This window comes from Sciurus carolinensis, chromosome 12 (assembly GCF_902686445.1).
Source record: "Sciurus carolinensis chromosome 12, mSciCar1.2, whole genome shotgun sequence".
In the NCBI taxonomy this organism is placed as follows: Eukaryota; Metazoa; Chordata; class Mammalia; order Rodentia; family Sciuridae; genus Sciurus; species Sciurus carolinensis.
Genome location: NC_062224.1, coordinates 100,644,317 through 100,669,455, shown reverse-complemented (window position 1 = coordinate 100,669,455; position 25,139 = coordinate 100,644,317). Strand labels below are relative to the sequence as shown.

Sequence of the window (25,139 nt, the reverse complement as noted above, 5' to 3'; positions counted from 1 at the left end):
CGAGGCCGCGCCGGGCTGCCCCTCCTCGCTCTCGAGCCGCGAGCAGTGCAGGGCTGGGAGCTCCGTCGCCGGCCCAGCCGAGGGAGCGGCGGCGGCGGGAGGCGGCGGGACTTGGCGGGCGCCGCAGGCTCAGAGCTGCCCCCGGGGCATGGACCCCGCGCGCTGCCCGCTCCGCGCCACACGCCGCCCGGGGCCCGCGGGCAGATAGCAGCCCAGGAGGACGCCGCGTCCGGACAAAAGCTGCCGCATCCCCGGCGGGCGAGTCGGGGCTGGTGCCTGTCCCCGTCCGATTCTCAGCTGCAAACTTTTTGCTCCTTGAGTGATCGCAAGAGTCTGATGAGTTTCTCTGGGAGGAAACCCTCTGCCTGTTGTTGAGGAGGACTAAGCACAGTGCTTAGGCACTCGGGGGGAAAAAAAGCAAAAAGAAAAGGGAAAGAAAATGATTTCCTGGGAAGTTGTCCACACAGTATTCCTGCTTGCTCTTCTTTATTCTTCCCTAGCTCAGGATGCCAGTCCCCCGTCGGAGGTCAGGGCCGAGGAGATTCCCGAGGGGGCTTCCACCTTGGCTTTTGTATTTGATGTGACTGGTTCCATGTATGATGATTTAGTGCAGGTCATTGAAGGGGCTTCCAAAATTTTGGAGACGTCTTTGAAGAGACCTAAGAGACCTCTCTTCAACTTTGCTTTGGTGCCTTTCCATGATCCAGGTAAGGGAGATATTTATTTAATTTTTTTTTTTTTGTATTTATTGTGTCTCATGCTTTTATTATTACTTCTGCTGTGAAATTGTTTTATTGTCAGAAAGTCTCAGCTCTTTTTTTTTTAATTAAATAAGCAGCTGAGTACACTTGTAACAAAGAATTGCATGCAGGCATCTGGGTTTGCTCTTTGATACCTCCTTAGGTCTCAGTCATGGAGTAGTTGACTTGTTTCAGGAGCTTGAACCTGGAAATGTGGACTTAGGAAAACCAGAACCAGGAGTCTGCTGCAACATCAGAATCAGTTTGTGCTTTAGAGTTACAGAATGTTTCATTGTCAAGGAGCCTTGGACAGGGGTGTTGAGCAGCAGTGCTAACTAAATGTTAAGAGTACACATTCAGGTTGAATAACTCTCACGTAAGAGGGAAAGAAAACCTGGTGTGTGCCACACTAGGAAGCCTGTGAGTCAGAATTACTAGAGGAGTTGAAGACATGAGAATAGAAGAGAGAAGCCATTCATTTTTCTAACTCAACCTACTCATCTTTGCACCAAGTCATTAGTTAGATTCATGGATGGGTGTAAACAGTAGGTCCATGTCTCATGCAGCAGAAATGTAATTTGGTATGTCTGTGCTCTTTAAAGGTAGTTGAAGCAAAATAACTTTATTTTGTGCCCTAAAGCTATGAGTTTCAGCTGCTCCACTGCAATATGATCCTGTTTACTTTTTTCAGTTTCTCTTTAAAGTAGCACCTCTCTGTGAGGCTTATAGGAGCCCTCATTGTCATTGCTGAGGGTAACATTACAGGGGGAGTCCTGGGGCTTGCTGTCTAGTGTCCACCTGAGTTTCATTAGTGCAAGTTACTGCCCAGTTAAAGAAACAGCAGCCTATTTCTTAAATGTCCTCCCCCACTGTTCTCCCACATTTTTCCTGCTTTTGAAAGTCTCTTCACTAGAAGACTTTGATATAGCTGCTTCACAATGAGAGCATGATGTTGACAATCTTAAATTCTTTCTTTGAACTCATTTTTGAGTTCAAATTATTTTTAGGTATCGAATGTGATAAGTTTCAGTTATTTAAAAGGCACTGGCAGAAATTTAGAGAGAAATAGAATTTTCTTGTTCTTCAAATGATGAAGCCAATAACATCTACTCTCCTGGGATATACACATATATTAGTAATTTCTACATTTATTAAATATTTTTATATTTGAGTAAAGAATTTGATAGTCATTTGCTGTGTTTACTGTTATGATGCTTCAATTTATAAAATGTCAAGATACTAATTGTGATGTAGTTCTAGGCTTTTGTTATTTTGGAAGAGCTTAAATACATGTTTTCAACAGGGATGAATCTGAGGTTGGCTAATAACTGTTTTCTCTAAATAACATCATCATTTGCTTTTCTCCAAAAAAACTCTTATGATATTATGTTGTAGGAAACAAAATACAAAATTTGCCTCAAGTCCTCAATGGAAACTGGACTATCATGAGTTTTTGAAGTGCTATGCAAAATTATTTTACTACATTGTCTTGCTGTGTGTTGTTTTCCTATTGTCATCAATTGGGGAAGTTTGCACATTGCTATAGTTGACTCTCCTATAGTTTAGCAATCATGGTTCAAAGTGGGAGAAACTTGGCATGCTAATAACTGATGACTGATAAACTAGAACTTTTTGAATTAAGCTATATGAGAAAATCATTAAATTGACTTCATAAAATTGATTGTACATATAATTCAACAAAATGATTGTTTCCACTGTGATTCAGAGTAGAAAGGAGTGACCAAGAGTTTATGTTATTTAACACTATTTAAAGTATTTCTGAAGATAAAGAGATAAGTTAAAACACTATTAACCGTTAACTTAGTATTCACTTCAGTAGATTGTAATATCTTTGCATATTTTCTCTGCAAGTGTGTGTGTGTGTATGGGTGTGTGCATGTGTGTAATTGTTCAGTTTTTGATTCTTTTATCATTGGTGATCAGGTTGGAATGACAGGAAGGCCTTGAATATAGGGATTGTCTGTTTTAATGAGCAATATTAGAAAAGTCACTTTACGTTTCGAGTCTGTTTCCTCGATGCTAAAATGGGAGAACTGGATTTGAACATACCTAAGTACACTTCTAATTGTGAGGTTTTGTGATTTTCTGTTTTATATGTAGTTGTTTTTCATTGTCCCTAACATATTTGTATGGTTGGGTGATACAACTGACATGGAAATGAATTAATATATGGAATTTAATACTATAATTATGTTAATGACCTTGAGTGCTTATAGACTATTGGCATATACTGTATGTGACATTTAGCTAGATGAAATAATGGGTAGGTTCTGGGAAGTTGTCTAAGGTTTTTGACAGTAGCCTTTAAGCTTTTGCAGATGATGGCCTTGGAGTCCTGCATTACAGTGTTGGGTGTTTGTAGGTGGGGGAACATTTAAAAGACAAGAGCAACACAGACAGGATGAAGAATGTCTAACCCTTTGATAACAAGGGGATAAAGCCATTGAGGATGAGGATAAGGAAGCCACCATTTCAATGTTACCTAGCCTCCCATAATCACATCTAATGTATTAATTTGTAACTTCTTTGTGGGGATGTAATTCCCTTACTGTACAGTTCATCCACTTACAACGTTTGGCTCTGTGATTTCTGCTACATTCATAGGTTGGTGCAACTTGTAGAACGTTTTCATCATCTCAGAAAGAAATTCATCCCTGTAGTGATCAGCCCGCTATCCCCTATCATCCCTGCCCCACCCTAAGCAACCACTAATCTGTGTTTCTGTCTCTCTAGATTTTCCTGTTTGGACTTTGCTGTGCAGAATCATGTAATATGTGGTCTTTTGTGACTGGCTTCTTTACTTTAGCATAATGCTGCCAAGGTTTGTTCATGTTGTAGCCTGTATCAGTACTTGATTCCTTTTTATGGCCAAATGATATTCCATTGTATAATAGATTATATTTTGTTTATCTATTAGTCCAAACATGGATATTTGAGTTGTTCCCACTTATTATGAATAATGCTGCTGTAAATATTCATGTACAAGATTCTGCGTGGACATGTTTCCATTTCTTTTGGGTGTGTACCTGGAAGTAGAACTGCTAGGCCATGGTAACTGTTTATTTGTTTGAGGAACTGCTAAACTGTTGTCTGAAGTGGCTGCATTTTATCCTGTCACCAACAGCGTATGAGAGTTCACTGTTCATTGAGTTCAGGACACAATGTGGGGAGGGCTGATGGTCTCTCTTGACCACAGCTCCCTTTATCACTGAGTCTCTTACCCTCCTCTCTCTAAGGCAGGTACCAGACAGAGGGAGAGAGTTTTGAGGAGCTACTTTATAGAAAGAAAAGTTTTCTTCTTTTTTCTCTCTCTCAGTTGTCTCCACTTTCTTCTTAGGGTTTCTTACATGAGCCTTCGTTCATTCATTCATTCATTTATTCATTTATTCTTCACCCACTTATTGCTTTAGGTTGTGAAAGGGAATAAAACAGACAATAACTGATGTGCTCATGGCGCTTACATTGGAGAGAGGGGACACAGGCAATAAAGAAAATAATTACAATGCATATGATTTGTTTGATGGTGATAATCGCTATGGAGAAAATATAAAGCAGCAAAAGTGCATGGGAAGTTTGAGGTGGATTGAGAGTGTTGAGATTTTAAATATGGTGGTTGGGGAAGCTCCCAAATAAGATCACATTGGAACAAAGACTTGAAAGAGGTGCGGGAGGGAGCAATGAGGATATCTGAGAAAAGGCAGTTACAGGCAGATGAAAAATGACTGAAAAGCTGTCATGGCAAGAGGAGCATGACATGTTCAAGGAACAACAACAAGCCCAGAATGTCATAATGCAGTGAGTGAGGGCACGGAGTTAGGAGGTGAGGTCAGGATCTGATGGGCCCAGTTCAGGAGGGGCTCATGGGCCATGGTGACTTTGACTGTCATCATGCTTGAGTTGGGAGCCACTCTAGAGTTTCCAACAGAGCAGCGACATGCTCTGACTTAGACACCCACATAAATCATTCTGTTGTTGGGGAACAACCTAAAGCAAAGCCAGGGCAGAAACATGGAGGATAAGCAGGAGACTGTTGACTTCTCTCTGTTAAGTTCAGGCAGAAGATGATGGCATACCATGTGTGAAGTTGGTAGCTGAGGGTGTTTAGAGAAATAGTTTAAATCTTAGGGGAAACCAAATGGATTTGATGATGAAGTGGTTGAGGGGCATGAGGAAAAGATGGCAGTCAAGACAGCTTCTGAGAATTGGTCTTGAGGAAATAGAAGCTCAGCATGACCATCTCCTGAGATGGGGAAGGAGAAGCAGGTTTGAAAATGGCTGTGGGGGGTGATGAGATTTTAGATTTTTAAATATGTTTTAGTTTGAGATGCCTTTTGATACCCAAATGGAGATGGAAGAAGTCAGTTGGGTATATGAGTTTATAATGTAAGGGGAGAGGTATGGGTGAGAGATAGAAATTTGGGATCCAAAAGCATACATACAGATGGCATTTAGGGCCATCAGACCAGAGGAGACCATGAAGTGACTATCAGAGGAAAAGAGAGAGGGTCTGAGGAGCCAGGCCTTGGACATGCTCGTTCTTAGCAGTCAGAGAGATGAGGGTGAACTGGCAAAGCAACCAGAGAAATTGCAATTAGGGAAGCAGGAGAAGAATATATCATCCCAGAAGACCAGAGAAGAAAGTGTTTGAAGGAAGGACTGATTGGCAAGTTAAAAGGAGGACTGGAAATTGATTAGTCAACTTAGCAATGTGGAAGTCATTGATGCCTTAACAAGAGCAGTTCCAGTGGAGAGATGGTAATGAAAGCCCGAGTGGAAGGAATTCAAGAGAATGGGAGAAGAGAAACTGAAAAAAATTTGTAACTATATTACTGTGTCCAACTACTGGAATGGTTGCTTTATTCATGAGGCTAAACTTGAACCTAGTTTTGATAAATTATTCAACCAGTATTTTTCAAAATGCAAATGGAATGTAGTAGAAATAACATCCAATTTGGAATGGAAAACTTGTGTACTTCTCCTTATTCTTGTCATTTAAGCAAATCATTTAACCTTGCCAGACCACTGTTTCTCCAGCTATAAAATTAGTGCATTGCTAGGTTATCATCAAAGTCCATGATTTTGTCATAATATTATAAAAAGCAATTGATTGAAAAAAAGCAGATCAAAATTAGCAAGGACTTAATTCCTGGAGAGAAAGTCAGCCATTGCATGTGTCTGTGTTTATGAGTTCCATTTTAATAAAACCCATGAGCCCTCGATGACTTTGTATGGTTTGCCAGGACCTTCATGGTGTTAAGAAAACATTCCAGGCCTTTTTTAATAAGATTTTTTTTTAAAAGAATATTCTCCTGAGCAATAGCAAAATCCCTTGAAACCATAGTGAATAGAAAGATTTTTATAAGGAAAATTTTGTACATGCGGATCTTGAAAACTTATATGAGTTGAACTTCAAATTGAAATTATTTCCATTTCAGTATGTACAGGAAAGAGTCAAGAAGCTGTGTGTCTCCCTTTGCCTGTAGCACATCCCAAAGGAAGGGTTTCACGAGGAAAAGGATTGGTCTGTGAGGTCCAAGAGAAATCAAACTGAAAAATTGTACTAGAGTTTAAGACAAAGAGATTTTGTTTGGATGATGGTAACTTCTGTTTCTCAGGATGATAACATATTTTGACCTGAGAGAATGGATCCTGTGTCACTGGATGTCTTCTGAGGATATTCAGAGAGACATTGCTATGCATAAATAATCAAAACTTTCTTCCAAAGTATAAAGACTCAATTTTGGTAAATAGGATATTTTTAATTTGTTAGGGATGTTTCCTGTTTGACAGCATTCTCTGTACCTCCCACAGAATGAAAGTATTTTATTTTTTGTTTGTATGTGTTTGGTTAAATTGTTGGTAAATCAGAATTTGACTTTGCTTATGGTTAGTTTTGACCAAACACACACTAATCACTTTTGATGGCCTTTACAGTTGGGCTTACTTTTCTCATTGTGAAGCTCCTTGGGCAAAGATTGCTTCATTTACCTGACAGGGGCCCCACACAATAGATACTTAGAAAATGTTCCATTAATGAGTGAGTGCTGGTGTTCTCTCTGAGTATTTTAATCTTGCCTTTCATATCTGTGAGTATACTTTTATTTTTTTAAATGATTTTTTGTTTCTTTGTTGTTTCTGTTTTTGCCATGCTGGGGATTGAACCCAGGGCCTCATGCGTGGCTTGTGTGTATATATATATATTTTTTTTTTTCTTTTTTGATACTGGGGATTGAACCACCAGAGCCTCGTGCATGCCAGGCACTCAGTCTGTCACTGAGCTCCATCCCCATCCCTTTTTATTTTTATTTTTATTTTTATTTTTGAGACAAGGTCTTGCTAAGTGCCCCATGCTGGACTTGAACTTGGGATCTTCCTGCCTCAGCCTCCAGAGTTCCTGGGATTATAGGCCCGCGCCACCCTGCTGGGTGTGTCCGATTTCCTATTTAAATCAGGACAATCAGAAGAATAAAACTTTAAACATAGCAATTTGCTATTTAGGCCTGTTTGGTGATAATGCAACTCTCAGCCAGGCTTGAATATGCAATGGGAGATCATTGTGATCCTGATAATGCCTGATTCTTGGATAGCGATTTTGGGGGAGGTTTATATTCGTCTCGAATGTCTCAGCTGCATGCTATAAGGCAGTCTGCTTCTTTTCAATTTTAACTAGACTAATGGAAGGAATGCATAATAAATAAACTAATTTCCAAGGAGCATGATGCAAAGGACCCACACCATAGGCGGTTCTTTCTCACAACTCTGCAGGGATTCTTAACCTTGGTTTTGTCTCTTCTGATAATCCCCAAGAGGATCCCCATTCTATGGACAATTGGAAACATTTAAAATGATCTCATGTCAAGTATAAGGTGCAATAATATTAACTCTCCCTACTATGGTTAAATAAAATAATAAATGTGAAAGTCCTTTAAAAGTACTATAGAGTGAATGGTTTTGCTCTAACTTATTTAATAACTCACATTTGTGTATAAAGATTGAAGGAGAGAAGCCCATTGTGAAGGAAAGTAGCACAATATTTACCTGATACGATGAAAAAATTAAAAAATCTACTTGATGACTTGGCTGTTAATCAGCATACAGGGGAAGGACAATTCAGACCAGTTGGATTGTTCCACCATTCTAATCCATTGAATGTTTGAAAAGCATGTATTCTTTGCTACACTGTTCCCTTGATTCCCAGACCACTGCCTGGGTAACCAGCAAGAGATTATAAAAACCAAGAGAAGCCATTATATTTATTTGTTCACTCACTCACTCACTCACCACTCAAGGACTATGCAAGGAGCCCTGATTCCAAGACAACTAGGCAAAGCTTAAAGAAGTTCACAGTCTGTGAAAAGGAGAGAAGGAGAAATGATAGTGTACTATGCCACAATACATTTGTTGTGGAAGGAAGCACAGGGTGCTGGGTGAGCCCGGAGCCCCCGATTCCAGAGGGTGATGGTCAGCAGAGGTTGTCTGGAAAACACATGGTCTGGATTGAAACCCCAGGAGTATGAATGAATGAAAGCAGTTCAATCAAAACCTAAGGAATTTGAATTCCCCCTGAAAGCAATCTGGAACATGGAAGGATTGTCAGCAAGGAATGATATGACTGGGTTTTCATTTTAGATTTCTAAATGAAACCTGGGAGATGAAACCTGCAGCCATCTCAACAACTCAGAAGGGAGATATTGAGGAGAGGGGGACACAGGGAGAAGAGAATAGATTTCTGAGCCCATAAGTAAGGCCAGTGGACTGGACTTGATCCTAAGAACATGGAAAAAACATCCTAAGAACATGGAAAAGTGATTGTGTTTTGGAGGTTAAAATGTGAAATTAGCATATAATCAAAGAGAAGAGATATGCAGGATTTGAGAGACAACGTTACTCCCAGGCTAGTGAGTCTTGCAAGTAAGCTACTTGTGTATTAACTTGTCCAAAATAAACATCAACCAAAAATATGTGGGTCAGCGATGAAGAAGAGAGCCATGGACACACTTGAGCAGTATATATACCCAAGTTCTAATGAGGGTTCAAAGTGGTGATGTATTCTGCAGTCCATCCATCAGCAGGACTCTACTGTGGCGACTGACTGTTTATCCTTATGAATACGTAATGATATCATTATGTATTAGCATCATACGACGAACTGTCCTCGGTCTGGTTGCACCCTCACTAAGCAGCCTTCTGACAATTTAGCTGCATGTGCTTTCCTGACAGGGAGAGAAGGGTCAGGTTCGCCAGACAGCTATATTCCTAGATGGTAACGCATATTTTGGCATACCAGTTGCATACCTCAGTCTCTGCTGTTTAAAATACTGTAACAATGTCATGTTCACGTTTCTTAGTTTGTAAGTCTGCGAGCCAGTTACTGGTTGATGATGCTGAATCTACCAAAGTAAACATTTCCCTGTGTGGATCTGTTTGGGTGGCCCGTCTGTCTCCAGGTATCACTCCTCGGCATCTCCAGCTGTCAGTGTTGGTTGAACAGTGCCAAGTGGCTGTTTTGTCCACTTGGAACTTGTATAGATGACAGTCAAAGCCATTGGAATAAATGAAATCATCCAAGGAGTGTGTGTAGACTGAGAAAAGAGACAGGATAGAGCTGTGGAGAATATAAACAGTTAAGAGACAGAAGAAAGGAGGTTCATAAAAGATTCTAGAAAGGAGAGTCTAGGAAAATAAAAGTAGAATCAGGAAGGAATGAGCAGTGTTTCAAAATCTAGACAATTGTTAGTTTTAAGCAAGTTGTCAACTCTGTCCATTTGCAAGATTACTGAAAATAAAGGCTAAACAGTATTAAGCTAAAAAAAACCCCCCAAGGTTGTGGAGCCAGAAGCTGAAAGGACGGTTAAGAAAATGGGGCTAATGAGTACAGTATGTTTCTGTCATGAAATGTAACACAGTAGGTAAAAACAGAGTCTCTGGACTCTGATGCCTGGTTCGGAAGCCTGACTCCACCAATTACTTGATGTATTTTCTTAACTTCTTTGTGCTTCAGTTTCAGTAAACTGGGGATAATATCATCTACCTTATAATGTTGATAAGAGGATTAATGTAATAATGGATGTCCAAAATTTAGCACAGTCCTTGCACAAAGTAAATGCTCAGTAAATGCTAGTTATTGGGATTTAGAATTAAGGAAGTACATCCTTTGCCCCCTTAGGATAGAAAGGAGTTGAAAGTATTTAAGTCCTTATAAAAGAGTCAATAGGGTAGATATGATTGAAAATGCCAAAGAAAGACTAGGTAATTTGTGAAACCAGGATTTTGAAGAAGCAAGAAGGAATGGGATTCAGAGAACGATTGGTTATTGGCAGAACTTTGGATTAAAGGAGAGAACCAGACCGTAGACAGGTGTGGTCATGGGGATGTAACTTCCTGTCTGATGGACTCTTTTCTCAAAGAGACAGAAAGGAGAGTTATTTGATGAAAGAAAATTTGGTGGTGGGGGAGTGGGAGGCTGACTGTGGACACTTGGGAGTTTTCCCAAGACGAGTGGTTCAGAAGATGGATTTGTAATGCCTACCTGTGTGGTTTTCTCCAAAGCCACCTGGGAATGACTGCTGGGGTTGACCACAGGTTTGATCCAGGATTGGGATTTTGTTGAGCCAGTGTTAGTCAGCTTTCTGTTGCTGTAACCAAAATACCTGACACAGACAACTTGGAGGAGGAAAGGTTTATTTTGAACATGGTTTCAGTGCATGGTTGACTGACTCCATTGCTCTGGGTATGAGTGAGGCAGAACAGCATGGCGGAAAGGTGTGATGGAGAAAAACTACTCAGCTCATGGCAGCCAGGAAGTGTGTGTGTGGGTAGGGAGGAGGCCAGGGTCACCCCATGGGTGACCCACTTCTTCTAGTTGTGTCCCACCTGTTTGTGATTTCCACCCACTTCCAGTAGTTCATTCAAACTATTAATGCATCCAATGAATTAATCCACCAAAGAGGTCAGAGCTCCCGCGATCCAATCACTTCATAAAACCCCTATCTGTAGACATGGCTGCATTGGGGATCAAGTCTTCAACACATGAGTTTTTGGGGATCATTCCAGAACCAAGCCATAACAGCCAGTATGACTTAAAGTGTTATGATGTGATTGGGAAGGATGTTGAAAAGAGATTGAAGTAACAGATCATAGGGGCCAATTTGGATGGATTAGATTGACAAGAGTTGGCATTTTGCATAGAAAGCACAATGTGGTGAGGAAGTTGAGATTATTCAAGAAAAACCAAAGTGATTGATCAGAAAATACCTGGGTAGAAAAGAAAGTTAAGTCAAAATGAAGATGACAGAGTTGAGACCAAGCAATCTGAGACTTCAGGTTGAATTGAACCTGGATGTTAAAGTAAACCAAAATAATGGAAGAGCCTTGAAGGATGAGGAAGACAGTGAGTCAGGCATCACATTTTTATTTCCTAAGACTTACTAGAAAGTCTTTAGGAGGCTGTTAACGGCATTGATGAGGGTTGGAGGCTGTCATGAGTGATGTGCCCCTCAAAGTGATCCATGTTTTCTCTGAAGGTAGAGAAGTAATGGACTGAGATGGGATGAACTACTGGTCTACCTGAGAAGTCTTGGGTGTAGGTGAGTGGGAAGACCCCACTTGGAGTGCTGTTGGGGAGGTGGTAGCATCAAGGCAGAGTCCTATTTCAGCTGAAGTGGGAAGTTGATGAGGCTCCTCTGAACTCCCCCTGTGTACTTCCAGGGAAGTAGCGTTCCATAATTTATTTATATTTAGATAAATGTGTGACCATGAGAGGAGATGCCCAAGAATGCAGGGCAAGTGGACCACTGTAAGTTTTCTGGGGCTGCCTCAACCAAGTACCACCCACTGGGTGACCTAAACAACAGAAGTTTGTTGTCACCGCTCTGGAGGCTGGAAGTCCAAACACAAGGTGTTGGCAGGGTTGTTTGTTTCCTTCTGCAGGCTGTGAGGGAGAATGGGTCCATGCTCTTCCCCAGCTTGGTGTGGGTTCCTGGTATCTTTCATGCTCCTTGGCTGGTGGATGTATCACCCTGACTTGTGCCTTCATCGTCACATGACATTCTCTCTGTGTGCTACGTCAGATTTCCCTGTTTTAGTGAGGACACTGGTGTATTGGATTAGTGGCCCTCTATACGCTAGCGTCACCTCATTTAACTAATTACATCAGCAGTGATTCTACTTCTAAATAAGGTCACATTCTGAGGTGCAAGAGGATAGATTCCAACATAGGAATTTTTGGAGGACAGAATTGAACCCATAGCAGATCATTTGGCAATTAACATTAAAGAACCCAAACTCTTTAAACCTTTTATGAGAAAGAGTCCATTTTTCTCTTAAGTTTCTGATAAAAATATTTACATCTGGAGGTTTCATGTACTCCAAGCTCTGATTCCTTTGTGGAGAGGGGCAAAAGTTTTTCAAGGTCATCGTGGAGGACGGCACTAATTATGTTTAAGCCTTTTAAATAATTTTCATTAAAAAATCTATGATTTGTACTTTTAAAGCATGATATGTAGTAAAGCTCTAGTTGATCTTTTTTTTGGGGGGATGTCGAGATATTTAATTGTGAAATGGGGAAAATTATATAGGAGCTAGGAATTTGGGGAGTTTGCATGTGAGTTCCAAAATCTTTTGACTTTTTGTAACCTCGAGTTTCTTTCTTGGAAACTTCAGACACACTTATTGGAGCAATTTTTCCATTAGCACCACATCACTGAGAACTTTCCTTTAAGCACCATTTTATAGCAGGTGGGAGGGATTCCTTCAAGTTCCCAGTCTGGAAGGCACACTGCCCCAGAGTGCTTCAAGGTGACCTTGGCTGCTGCTGCCAAGATCTGCAAGGAAGTTAAGTGAGACTCCTGGGTGGTGGGGGGGAGACACAGATGTGGGATGCTACTTGTTATTTTTATATGTGTGTGTGTGTGTACACATATATGTGTGTGTGTGTACACATATATGTATATATGTGTGCATATATGTATATATATATATTTTTAAGCAAGTAAAAGGTCAGGAAAATATATTATTTTTGTTAATCAACAGAGAATGAAATTCTAAAAAGATACTGCGCTATCTTGAATATCAGTTTTGGAGATTCAAAGTGAAATCTGTTTTGCTCTTTGTTTGTTTTTTTCACTTCAAAGCCCTTTGCCAGAGCACACAGAAAACCTCATTTCTATTGTTCTCACGTTCCCCAGAGGGTCTTCCCTGTCCTTCGTAGGTGCACGTTCGCTCCACCCTCTTGATGGGATCATCATGCTTCTGCCTTGATGTTTCTCTCCAGTCACACCCTGAATTGGAATGTCCCCTGTGTGCAGGATCTGGCCTCATCTATAATGAAAACAGTTCCTACATCTTCACCTCTCCCAAGAAATTCTCCTGGAATATTGGAAAAATGTCATTCTTCTTAATACGGAGATTCCTTTTTGTATTTATTGTACCTGCTGTGCTTTTGATAACTTCACTCCTTTTTATTACTTCTGCATTATGATGAAAATTAACAGTGGATTTGATTTGACAAGTAAAATTTGTTAGAGTTAGACAGGATGTTATAGGTGTTGAGTGATTGAATTCTTATTTCACATAGATCAACATCTGATTATTTGTAAGTTACTAACTTCTTAAAAGCTTGGTTTCTGATCATTAGGAGAATAATGATTATATTTCCTTCATAGAGTGAAGGATTGTACGATGAGAAGAGAAAATGCATGTAAAACATTTAGTGAAGAATATTGAGAATGCACCATAAGGAAAATTGTTGTCATAGGGTCAAGGCACCTGTGTCCTGGCTCTGTAAATGGCAGGTCCCTTGACTCTTAGAACTTTGGCATAAAATAAGGATATGTTATGGTTTAGATGTGGTGTCCCCCAAAAGCTCATATGTGAGACAGCATAAGAAGGTTTGGAAGAGAAATGATTGGGTTATAGCATTAACCTAACCAGGGAATTAATCCCTGCTGGGATTAACTGAGTGGTAACTGGAGGCAGGTGGGGTGTGGCTGGAGAAAGTGGTTCACTTGGGGTGTGGCAGTGGGGTTTATATTTTGTATCTGGAGGTGGGAGGTTTTCTCCCTCTGCTTCCTGATCACCATGTGAGCTGCTTCCGTCTGCCACACTCTTCCACCATGATGTTCAGCCTCACCTTGAGCCCCGAGCAATGGAGTCTGCTGTCTGAGGATTGAGACCTCTGAAACCGTGAGCCCTCAAATAAACTTTTCCTCTGAAGTTGTTCTGGTTGGGTCTTTTAGTTGCAGCAGCGAAAAAGCTGACTAAAACAGGATAGAGTCAGTGGTATGCTAGTAAACGTTCAGTCACTGGTTGTGGGACTGGGGATGGGTAGAGGACATGTTCTGTTTGCAGCATCTGCCAGTTTCTATGGTGTCCCTACTCCCTCATGGCCATTTCAAACTACCAGTTTGATGTCACTGGATGGGGAGTTGAGAATGGATGTGCCCAGTCATCTCATCCACTGCTTAAAATTCTTTCCATGAAGCTTATGTTGAAATGAGACTATACTGTGAAAGGACTTGGTATAATTGGCATTCATTAGACATGAGCTTAATTTTGCTTGGAAAGGTCCACTGGTGGGTAGAATTCATGAGGGCACGGATAGATCTATGATGAAGGAAGCAGATGGACTCTTTTCTTTTCCATGACAATTTTCGGAAATTTATCAGGAAATACCCAGAGAGGCCAGAAAGGCAGTGCCAACACAGAAGTGGGACAGTGGCAACCTACTCCTTGCTTGAATCTCTGTGGGGCAGAGGCTCACATTTATCACCTTCTGCCTTCTCTGTGGTGTCTTCTCCGTCTTCGTACAGTGCTATCATTTTCTAGGTGTTTGGATAAAATACCTGGCGTCATCCTGGATTCCTCTCTTTCCTACTTCACATCCAATCCCTCCACAACATCTTTTGGCTTTACCTTCAGGATAAGTTTTAATTTGTCCCCAACTCATCCCCTTCTGCCCCTATTCCTCCAGCCTAAGCCACTAACTGGTCTCCCCGATATTCTCCCCAGAGCTGCCAAAAGGATCCTTTAAAAGTAAAGGCAGGTTGCCAGTCCTCTTTCTGATGTCTCACCCATTTCACCTTTAGCTTATTGACCTCTCTCTTTTCCTACTTGCCAGGCAGACTCCCTCTCCAGAGCCACTGCCCTTGCTGGTCCCTTTGTCCCCAGATCCTTGCATGGCTTCTGCCATCACCTCATATGGCTCTTGACTCAGTCACCTCCTCAGAGAAGCCTTCTCTCACTAGCCAATCTAACTTAGTTCCCCACAGGACTGGCCTGATACTCTGCTTTAGTTTTCTTTGTGTAATTTCTTACTGCTGGACATTAGGGATGATGTGAGTCCATCTATTTAAGTTCCACTTCCTCCACTAAATATAGACTTCATGAGGGCAGAGGCTTAGTTTTCTATTTTTTAAAAAAATTTATTTGTTCTAATTAGTTATACATGACAGCAGAATACATTTTTATTCATTGTACACAAGTGGGACATAACTTTTAATTTCTCTGGTTGTACATGATATAGAGTCATACCATTTGTGGGATCATACAAGTGCCTAGGGTAATGATGTCAATCTCATTCCACCATCTTTCCAACCCTATACCCCCTCCACTCCCCTCACTCCCCTCTGCCCAATTAAAGTTCCTCCATTCTTCCCTGCCCCCCCCATTATGGATCAGCATCCACATATCAGAGAAAACATTTGGCCTTTGGTTTTTTGGGATTGGCTTATTTTGCTTAGCATGATATTCTCCAACTCCATTCATTTACCTGCAAATGCCATAATTTTATTCTTCTTTAAGGCTGAATAATATTCCATTGTTTCTTTATAATAATAAACCACAAACTGTGGTATAATAATATACCACAGTTTCTTTATCTATTCATCTATTGAAGGTTGGTTCCACAGTTTAGCTATTGTGAATTAAGCTGCTATAAACATTGATGTGGCTGTATCACTGTAGTATGCTGATTTTAAGTCCTTTGGGTATAGACTGAGGAGTGGGATAGTTGGGTCAAATGGTGGTTCCATTCCAGCTTTTCTAAGGAATCTCCATACTGCTTTCCAAAGTGGTTGCACCAATTTACAGTCCCACCTGCAATGTATGAATGTAGAGGCTCATACATTGTGTGATTGTACTTTTCTTAGAACATCATATAGAAGGTTCCCTGGCATACAGAGAGGTGCTCAACAAATATTCATTTAAGGAAAATGAATTTTTCTAAATGCCATATTTACTTGGAAGAACTCTAATTTTTGCATGTTGAGTTCTGTATATGTCCATGAGCTCAAACTTACTATGATGACATGTATATTTATCATTTGATTGATCTATCAATTTTTAAATAAGTTGTATTAAAAATTTCCCATTATAAGTTTGGTTCTATTAATTTCTCCTTGTAACTCAAGTCGAGTGTGTGTAAGGCCAAGTTGGCAGGTGCATACTGGCTCAGGATTTTTTTATCTTCCTACGGAATTGTTTTATACTTAAATATATAACTATCTTTATCTTTAATACGATTTTGCCTTTAAACCCATTTTACTTGGTATTAATAATGTATTCCAAATTTGTTTGCTTTTCTCATAATCTTTTTCCTTCCTTTATTTTCAGGATATCTTTTATTGTTAAATTTAATCCTGTTCTTTTATTGTGATTATAAGTTTAGGCTTATTTCCATGATATTACTTTGTGTTTTCCATTTACTATGACTTTTATTGATCCTTCCCCCTTTTTTCCTCCTGAGTTTTCTTTACATTCTTTCCCCTGACCCCTTAATTTGGTTGACTTATAGTTAATTGCTATTTCCATGTGTCTGTGTATTGAGTCTTAAGGTACATGACTGATCTTCTTCCTCCTGCTCTCTATAGCATAGTTAACTGATATGGTAGATCCAGTTGTTTTTAGACACACTCAAGTTAGATATTTTGTTAAACACTCAATGTTTGTTTAGATTGGACTTGTTTACTGATCTTTACTCATTTGCTTCTAGTTTCCCTCTCCTGTGCTGGATTTCCCCCCATCCTCTAATGCATTCTTTTTTTTTAAATTTTTTTTATTTTTTAATTTTTTTAAATTTTTATTATTATTGTATACAAATGGGATACATGTTGTTTCTCTTTTTGTACATGGAGTCAAGGCATACCATTTGGGTAATCCTACGTTTACATAGGGCAATGATGTTTGATTCACTATTTTTTTCCCTTCCCCCCCACCCTTCCCACCCCTCTTTTCCCTCTATACAGTCCATCTTTCCTTCATTCTTACCACACTCCTTATCCCTAACCCTAAACCTAACCCTAAACCTAATGCTAACCCCTCCCACCCCCCATTATATGTCCTCATCCGCTTATCAGTGAGATCATTCGTCCTTTAGTTTTTTGAGATTGGCTTATCTCACTTAGCATGATATTCTCCAATTTCATCCATTTGCCTGCAAATGCCATAATTTTATCATTCTTCATTGTGGAGTAATATTCCATTGTATATATATGCCACAGTTTCTTTATCCATTCATCGACTGAAGGGCATCTAGGTTGGTTCCACAATCTGGCTATGGTGAATTGAGCAGCTATGAACATTGATGTGGCTGTATCTCTGTAGTATGCTGATTTTAAGTCCTTTGGGTATAGACCAAGGAGTGGGATAGCTGGGTCAAATGGTGTTTCCATTCCAAGCTTTCTGAGGAATCTCCATACTGCTTTCCAGAGTGGCTGCACTAATTTGCAACCCCACCAGCAATGTATGAGTGTTCCTTTTTCACCACATCCTCGCCAACACCTATTATTGCTTGTGTTCTTGATAATCGCCATTCTAATTGGGGTGAGATGAAATCTTAGGGTAGTTTTGATTTGCATTTCCCTTATTACTAGGGATGTTGAACATTTTTTCATATATCTGTTGATTACTTGTACATCTTCTTCTGTGAAGTGTCTGTCCATTTCCTTAGCCCATTTGTTGATTGGATTATTTGTATTCTTGGTGTAGAGTTTTTTGAGTTCTTTATAGATTCTGGAAATTAGCGCTCTATCTGAAGTATGGTTGGCAGATATTCTCCCACTCTGTAGGCTCTCTCTTCACATTGCTGATAGTTTCCTTTGCTGAGAGAAAGCTTTTTAGTTTGAATCTATCCCAGTTGTTGATTCTTGCTTTTATTTCTTGTGCTATGGGAGTCCTGTTAAGGAAGTCTGATCCTAAGCCAACAAGGTGAAGATTTGGACCTACTTTTTCTTCTATAAGATGCAGGGTCTCTGGTCTGATTCTGAAGTCCTTGATCCATTTTGAGTTGAGTTTTGTGTAGGGTGAGAGATAGGGGTTTAATTTCATTCTGTTGCATATGGTTTTCCAGTTTTCCCAGCACCATTTGTTGAAGAGGCTATCTTTTCTCCATTGCATATTTTTGGCCCCTTTGTCTAGTATGAGAAAATTGTATTTATTTGAGTTTGTGTCCATGTCCTCTATTCTGTACCATTGATCTACCTGTCTATTTTGGTACCAATACCATGCCATTTTTGTTACTATTGCTTTGTAGTAGAGTTGAAGATCTGGTATTGCAATACCCCCTGCTTCGTTCTTGCTTCTTAGGATTGCTTTAGCTATTCTAGGTTTTTATTCTTCCAGATGAATTTCATAATTGCTTGCTCTATTTCTGCAAGGTACATCATTGGGATTTTAATTGGAATTGCATTGAATCTGTATAGCACTTTTGGTAGTATGGCCATTTTGACAATATTAATTCTGCCTATCCAGGAACATGGGAGATCTTTCCATCTTCTAAGGTTTTCTTTAATTTCTTTCTGTAGTGTTCTGTAGTTCTCATTGTAGAGGTCTTTCACCTCTTTTGTGAGATTGATTCCCAAGTATTTTATTTTTTTCGATGCTATTGTGAATGGGGTAGTTTTCCTAATTTCTCTTTCTGAAGATTCATCACTTATGTATAAAAATGCATTGGATTTATGAGCATTGATCTTGTAACCTGCTACTTTACTGAATTCACTTATGAGTTCTAAAAGTTTTCTGGTGGAATTTCCAGGTTCCTCTAAATATATAATCATGTCATCAGCGAACAGGGATAGTTTGAGTTCTTCTTTTCCAATTCGTATCCCTTTAATTTCTTTGGTTTGTCTAATTGCTCTGGCTAGAGTCTCAAGGACGATGAATAGAAGTGGTGAAAGAGGGCATCCCTGCCTTGTTCCAGTTTTTAGGGGGAACATTTTCAGTTTTTCACCATTTAGAATGATATTGGCCGTGGGCTTAGCGTAGATGGCCTTTATAATGTTAAAGAATGTTCCCACTACCCCAGTTTTTTCTAGTGTTTTGAGCATGAAGGGATGCTGTATTTTATCAAATGCTTTTTCTGCATCTATTGAAATAATCATGTGATTCTTAACTTTAAGTCTGTTGATATGGTGAATGACATTTATTGATTTCCGAATGTTGAACCAACCTTGCATCCCTGGGATAAAACCCACTTGATTGTGGTGCACTATATTTTTAATATATATTTGTATGCGATTTGCTAAAATTTTGTTGAGAATTTTTGTGTCGATGTTCATTAAAGATATTGGTCTGAAATTTTCTTTCCTCGATGTGTCTCTGTCTGGTTTAGGTATTAGGGTGATATTGGCTTCATAGAACGAGTTTGGGTGGGTTCCCTCCTCTTCTATTTCATGGAATACTTTGAGGAGTATTGGAATGAGCTCTTCTTTAAAGGTTTTGTAGAACTCGGCTGAGAGCCCATCTGGTCCCGGACTTTTCTTTGTTGGTAGGCTTTTGATGACCTTTTCTATTTCATTGCTTGAAATTGGTTTATTTAAGTTGTGTATGTCCTCCTCGTTCAGTTTAGGTAATTCATATGTCTCTAGAAATTTGTTGATGTCTTCGAGGTTTTCTGTTTTGTTGGAGTATAGATTTTCAAAATAGCTTCTAATTATGTTTTGTATTTCACTCGTGTCTGTTGTGATGTTTCCTTGTTCATTCCGAATTTTAGTAATTTGAGTTTTCTCCCTCTTTCTCTTTGTGAGTGTGGCTAAGGGTTTATCAATTTTGTTTATTTTTTCAAAGAACCAACTGTTTATTTTGTTAATTTTTCCAATTGTTTCTTTTGTTTCAATTTCGTTGATTTCAGCTCTGATTTTAACTATTTCCTGTCTTCTACTACTTTTGGTATTGGTCTGCTCTTCTTTTTCTAGGGCTTTGAGCTGTAGTGTTAAGTCGTTTATTTGTTGATTTCTACTTCTTTTTTTGAATGCGCCCCATGAAATAAATCTTCCTCTAAGTAATGCTTTCATAGTGTCCCAGAGATTTTGATATGATGTGTCTTTGTTCTCGTTTACTTCTAAGAATTTTTTTATTTCCCTCCTGATGTCTTCTGTTATCCATTCATCATATAATAGTGTATTATTTAATCTCCAGGTATTGGAGAAATTTCTGTTTTTTATTCTGTCATTTATTTCTAATTTCAATCCATTATGATCTGATAGAGTACAAGGTAGTATCTCTATCTTCTTGTATTTGCTAACAGTAGCTTTGTGGCATAAAATATGGTCTATTTTAGAGAAGGATCCATGTGCTGCTGACAAGAAAGTGTATTCACTCTTCGTTGGATGGTATATTCTATATATGTCCGTTAAGTCTAAATTGTTGATTGTGTTATTGAGATCTATGGTTTCTTTATTCAATTTTTGTTTGGACGATCTATCCAGTGGTGAGAGAGGTGTGTTAAAATCGCCTAGTATTATTGTGTTGTGGTCTATTTGATTTCTGGAATTGAGAAGGATTTGTTTGACGTACATGGATGAGCCAATGTTCGGGGCATAGATATTTATGATTGTTATGTCTTGCTGATTCATGCTTCCCTTAAGCAGCATGTAATGTCCTTCTTTATCCCTTCTGACTAGTTTTGGCTTGAAGCCCACATTATCTGAAATGAGGATGAATACTCCAGCTTTTTTGCTGTGTCCGTGTGCATGGTATGTTTTTCCCCATCCTTTCACCTTTAGTCTATGGGTATCTCTTTCTATGAGATGAGTCTCTTGCAGGCAGCATATTGTTGGATCTTTCTTTTTAATCCAATCTGCCAGTCTGTGTCTTTTGATTGATGAGTTCAGGCCATTAACATTCAGGGTTATTATTGTGATATGATTTGTATTCCCAGTCATTTGACTCATATTTGTTTTTTGACATGATTTGGCTTCTCCTTTATTTGGCTATTCCTTTAGGCTAGCGCCTCCTGATGCTGATTTCCATTGTTGTTTTCCATCTCTTCCTCATGGAATATTTTGCTGAGAATGTTCTGTAATGCTGGCTTTCTTTTTGTAAATTCCTTTAGCTTTTGTTTATCATGGAAGGATCTTATTTCATCGTCAAATTTGAAGATAACTTTTGCTGGGTATAAGATTCTTGGTTGGCATCCATTTTCTTTCAGGGCTTGGTAAATGTTGTTCCAGGCCCTTCTGGCTTTTAGGGTCTGGATTGAAAAATCTGCTGATATTCTTATTGGTTTTCCTCTGAATGTAATTTGATTTTTTTCTCTCATGGCCTTTAAAATTCTGTCTTTATTTTGTATGTTAGGTATTTTCATAATAATGTGCCTTGGTGTGGGTCTGTTGTAATTTTGTATATTTGGAGTTCTATAAGCCTCTTGTACTTGGTTTTCCATTTCATTCTTCAGATCTGGGAAATTTTCTGATATTATTTCATTGAATAGATTGTTCATTCCTTTGGTTTGTTTCTCTAAGCCTTCCTCAATCCCAATAATTCTTAAATTTGGCCTTTTCATGATATCCCATAATTCTTGTAGATTCTGTTCATGATTTCTTACCATCTTCTCTGTTTGGCCAACTTTGTTTTCAAGATTAAATAATTTGTCTTCAATGTCTGAGGTTCTGTCTTCCAGGTGTTCTATCCTGCTTTCTATGGAGTTTTTAACTTGGTTTATTGTTTCCTTCATTTCAAGTATTTCAGTTTTTTTTTTTTCAGTATCTCTAACTCTTTATTGAAATGATCTCTTGCTTCCTGTATTTGGTCTTTTAACTGTTGATTGGTGCGATCATTTAATGCCTGCATTTGCTCTTTCATCTCCTCATTTGCTTCTCTGATTGTTTTAATTATGTACATTCTGAACTCCCTTTCTGACATTTCTTCTGCTGTGCTGTCATTGGGTTTTATTGATGTAGTATCTAGGTTTGTTTGGGACATTTTCTTCCCTTGTTTTCTCATATTGGTCAGATGTCAGTGGGAATCTGAGATATTACAGATTTCCTCTATTGGCTTATAGTGTCCCGGTAGATTTCCAGTGTATCACCTCCCAGCCTTCAGTAGCCTGAAGTCTTGGAGGAACTTGATAATGCAGTGCTTCCGAAGAAAGATGCCCCTAGCCCCCTACTGGTTCCAGGGCTTGGAGCTGGCTCTGTGTGGAAAGGCTCTCACTGGGGGCCTGCACCATGCAGCTGGCCGTGTGGGGGGAGCACACTGCCGGAGTGTGGAAGGCTACCTGGGGAAGGCTCTAGCTGCCCTGCCCTGCTCTGATAAGCCACCCCTATCTGTGCCTGCCGCCCAGGCCAAGTTTCGCCCAGTGGGGGAGACTCACCCCGTGACTCTATTTTTGTCCAAGTCTCTCAATGCCTCCCCTTCTTGAGTCCTGGGTTCTGGAGTGACTGGAGATGCAGTCACCCTCTAGGCTGCCATCTTGGATCGCCCCGTGGAAAGAGCCTGCGGCCGGAGTGGGCAGAGCTGCCTGGAGAAGTCTCTGGCTGCCCTTCCCTGATCCCAGAGGCTGCTTGCGGATCGAAGCTCTCCGTTGGCTCGGGGACTTGTGGCTGGTTCTATGTAGAAAGGCTCTCACTGGGCGGTCTGTTCCGAGAAGCTAGCCTTGAAAGGCGCCTCCCACCGCAGGGGTCCAGGCTGCTTGGGGAGGTCTCTGGCTGCCCTGTCCTGGTCCCTGAAGCCACTTGCAGGCCAGAGTATGCCGCGCTGGCTCCGGGACTTAGAGCTTGTTCTGATCAGAAAGGCTCTCAGTAGGGGGCCTGCTTCAAGAACCTGGAGAAGCTGGCCGTGTGGGAGGGGCCCAGCGCCGGAGTGCGCAGGGCTGCCTGTGGAAGACTCTAGCTGCCCTGCCCGGCTCCAATAAGCCACCTCTATCTGGGCCTGCCCCCCGGGCCGAGCTTTACCCAGTGGGCAGACTCACCCGTGGCTCTATTTCAGTCCGAGTCTCTCAATGCCTCCCCTTCTTAACTCCTGGGTTCTGGAGCGACTGGGGGTGCAGTCTCCCTCTAATCCGCCATCTTGGATCGCCCTAATGCATTCTTTACATTCTTTAATAGTGTTTTTACAGATGGTATGTTAATTAGAAACTCCATTTCATCTTTATTTGAGAATCTATGTATTGTACCTTAATTCTTAAAAAAAAAAAAACTGGTTTCACTTAGCATGCAAGCACTTTAATGAACACATAGATTAATTAGATATTTTATAAATCATCTTTAAGATAAATTACATGCAAGAAAAATACAGCTCTCGATTTGTAAATGGATAATTTGATGAATTTTGACAAATGTATATAATTGTGTAACCAACACCACAATCAAGATACAGGATATTTAGCCTGGTGCGGTAGTGACACCTGTAATCCCAATGACTTGGGAGGTTGAGACGGAGGATCCCAAGTTCAGTCCTCAGGAAGCGAGGCCCTGAGGACCTTAGTAACACCTGTCCCAAAATAAAACATTAAAAGGTCTGGGGATGTGGCTCAGTGGTTGTGTGCCCCTGGGTTCAATCCCTGGTACAAAAACAAAAACAAAACCCAGAGAGCCAGAACATTTTTCTAAAGTTAAAAACCTTTCTTGCAACTCCATGGTAGTCAATCCTCCACCTACTGTCCCACCCCTCACCTTGCCTAGCTTTTGCATCTGGCTTCCTTCATTTAGTATCATTTCTTTCGGATTCATCCATTTTGTTACACATATCAGTAGTTCCTTTTTACCACTGGGTGGTATTCAGTAGTCACAACTTATTTATTTACCTACTTGCTGTAGCAATATTCGTATTGTTTCTAGTTTTCAGCTATTATGAATGAAGTTACTATGGATATTCATGTATAAGCTTTGAGAGGACATATCTTTTCATTTCTGAGTACATTATCAATGAAGGTTTATAGGAAAGTGTCAAATTGTTTTCCAGAATGGCTTAACAGTCTGACAGCAGTGTCCCAAAGGGTTCTAATTGCTCCAAATTCTCACCAAGACTTAGTATTGTGTCTTTTTTTAAAACCATGATAATGTGTTCTCAGTCTTTTCGATTTTGACCATTCTAGTGGGTATACAGATCTTAATTTGTGTTTAATAGGCGTAGAATTCTGTACCTAAATGAACCCATTGAAGATATTAATTTCTTTTGTTTTCTGACTTCTTTTGTCATTGATGAGAAGTCTTCTCATAGCCTAACTGCTGTTCCCTTTTAGGTATCCTGTGTTTTCTCTGTGGTCGTTTTAAGATTGTCTCTTCCTCCTCCTGCTTCTGAAGTTCCTTAGTTAGTAACTAAACATGAACTTAATTTTCCTTTTCCTGGTTGGAGTCTGATTTGCCTCACCAACTTCAGGACTTCAGTTTTTATTAAACTAGATGATTCTTATATTTCAAATATTTCCTTTCCTCATTCTCTGTACTCTCCCTTTCATAAAATTCTGGTTTTTTTTATCTTTCATTTTATGCTCCAAACCTTTACCTTTCTTTGATATTTTCCATTTCCTTGTTTTTCCTCTTTGCTACGTTATGAGTCATTTCCTCAGAATTGTTTTCATACCCTTGTCTTTAGTTCTTTCCAATCTGCTCTTTAGGGCATCCATTGAATTTTCAATCTGAGTAACCATAGTTTTTATTTTCAGAAGTTTCATTTGGTTCCTTCTCCAATTTTCCTGCCTTATTTTTTATTATACACTCATCGATATTAGACTGACTTTCCTGTTGTTATTATTTCCTGTTTCCTGTTATTTCTGCTGCTCACTGTGGTACAAATTCTTCCACCTATCTGGTCTGCTGACTCTCCCTCATGGTGGTTTGTTTCCTTGTGTGGTTATTAATTGTTGATTGTGAATTTATTTTTTGCAGGGAGTCCAGTGCATCTTAGATTGTGCACTGGACTACCTGATTCTACAGAGGGGTGTTTTATCAGAGGAGTTTGCACCAACTTTTCTTGGAATTCTAAAAAATAGTTTGAAAACTGATTTTCTTTGGCTTTGGATTCTTGCACTATACAGCTGGTATAGGGTTTCAGTTTTTCTCAGGAGATTGTTCCCCTTCTTTATAGACCTGGACACATAACAAGCTTTCCTGCCAATTTTCTGGTTTAGTGGGGGGAATTTTTCCTGATCTCTATTTTACTGAT

At 39.8% G+C, this 25,139-nt stretch overlaps 1 protein-coding gene across 1 annotated transcript in view; it reads left to right on the top strand.

The window, feature by feature from the left end:
• The first annotated feature begins 307 nt into the window (after positions 1-307).
• Positions 308-25,139, top strand: part of Hmcn1 (hemicentin 1) — a 413,611-nt gene continuing 388,779 nt past the window's right edge. Inside the window, exon 1 of the mRNA XM_047520702.1 lies at positions 308-707. Within this exon, the coding sequence (XP_047376658.1) occupies positions 440-707 (268 nt within the window). The 5' untranslated portion in view covers positions 308-439. The remainder of the gene's footprint in view (positions 708-25,139) is intronic.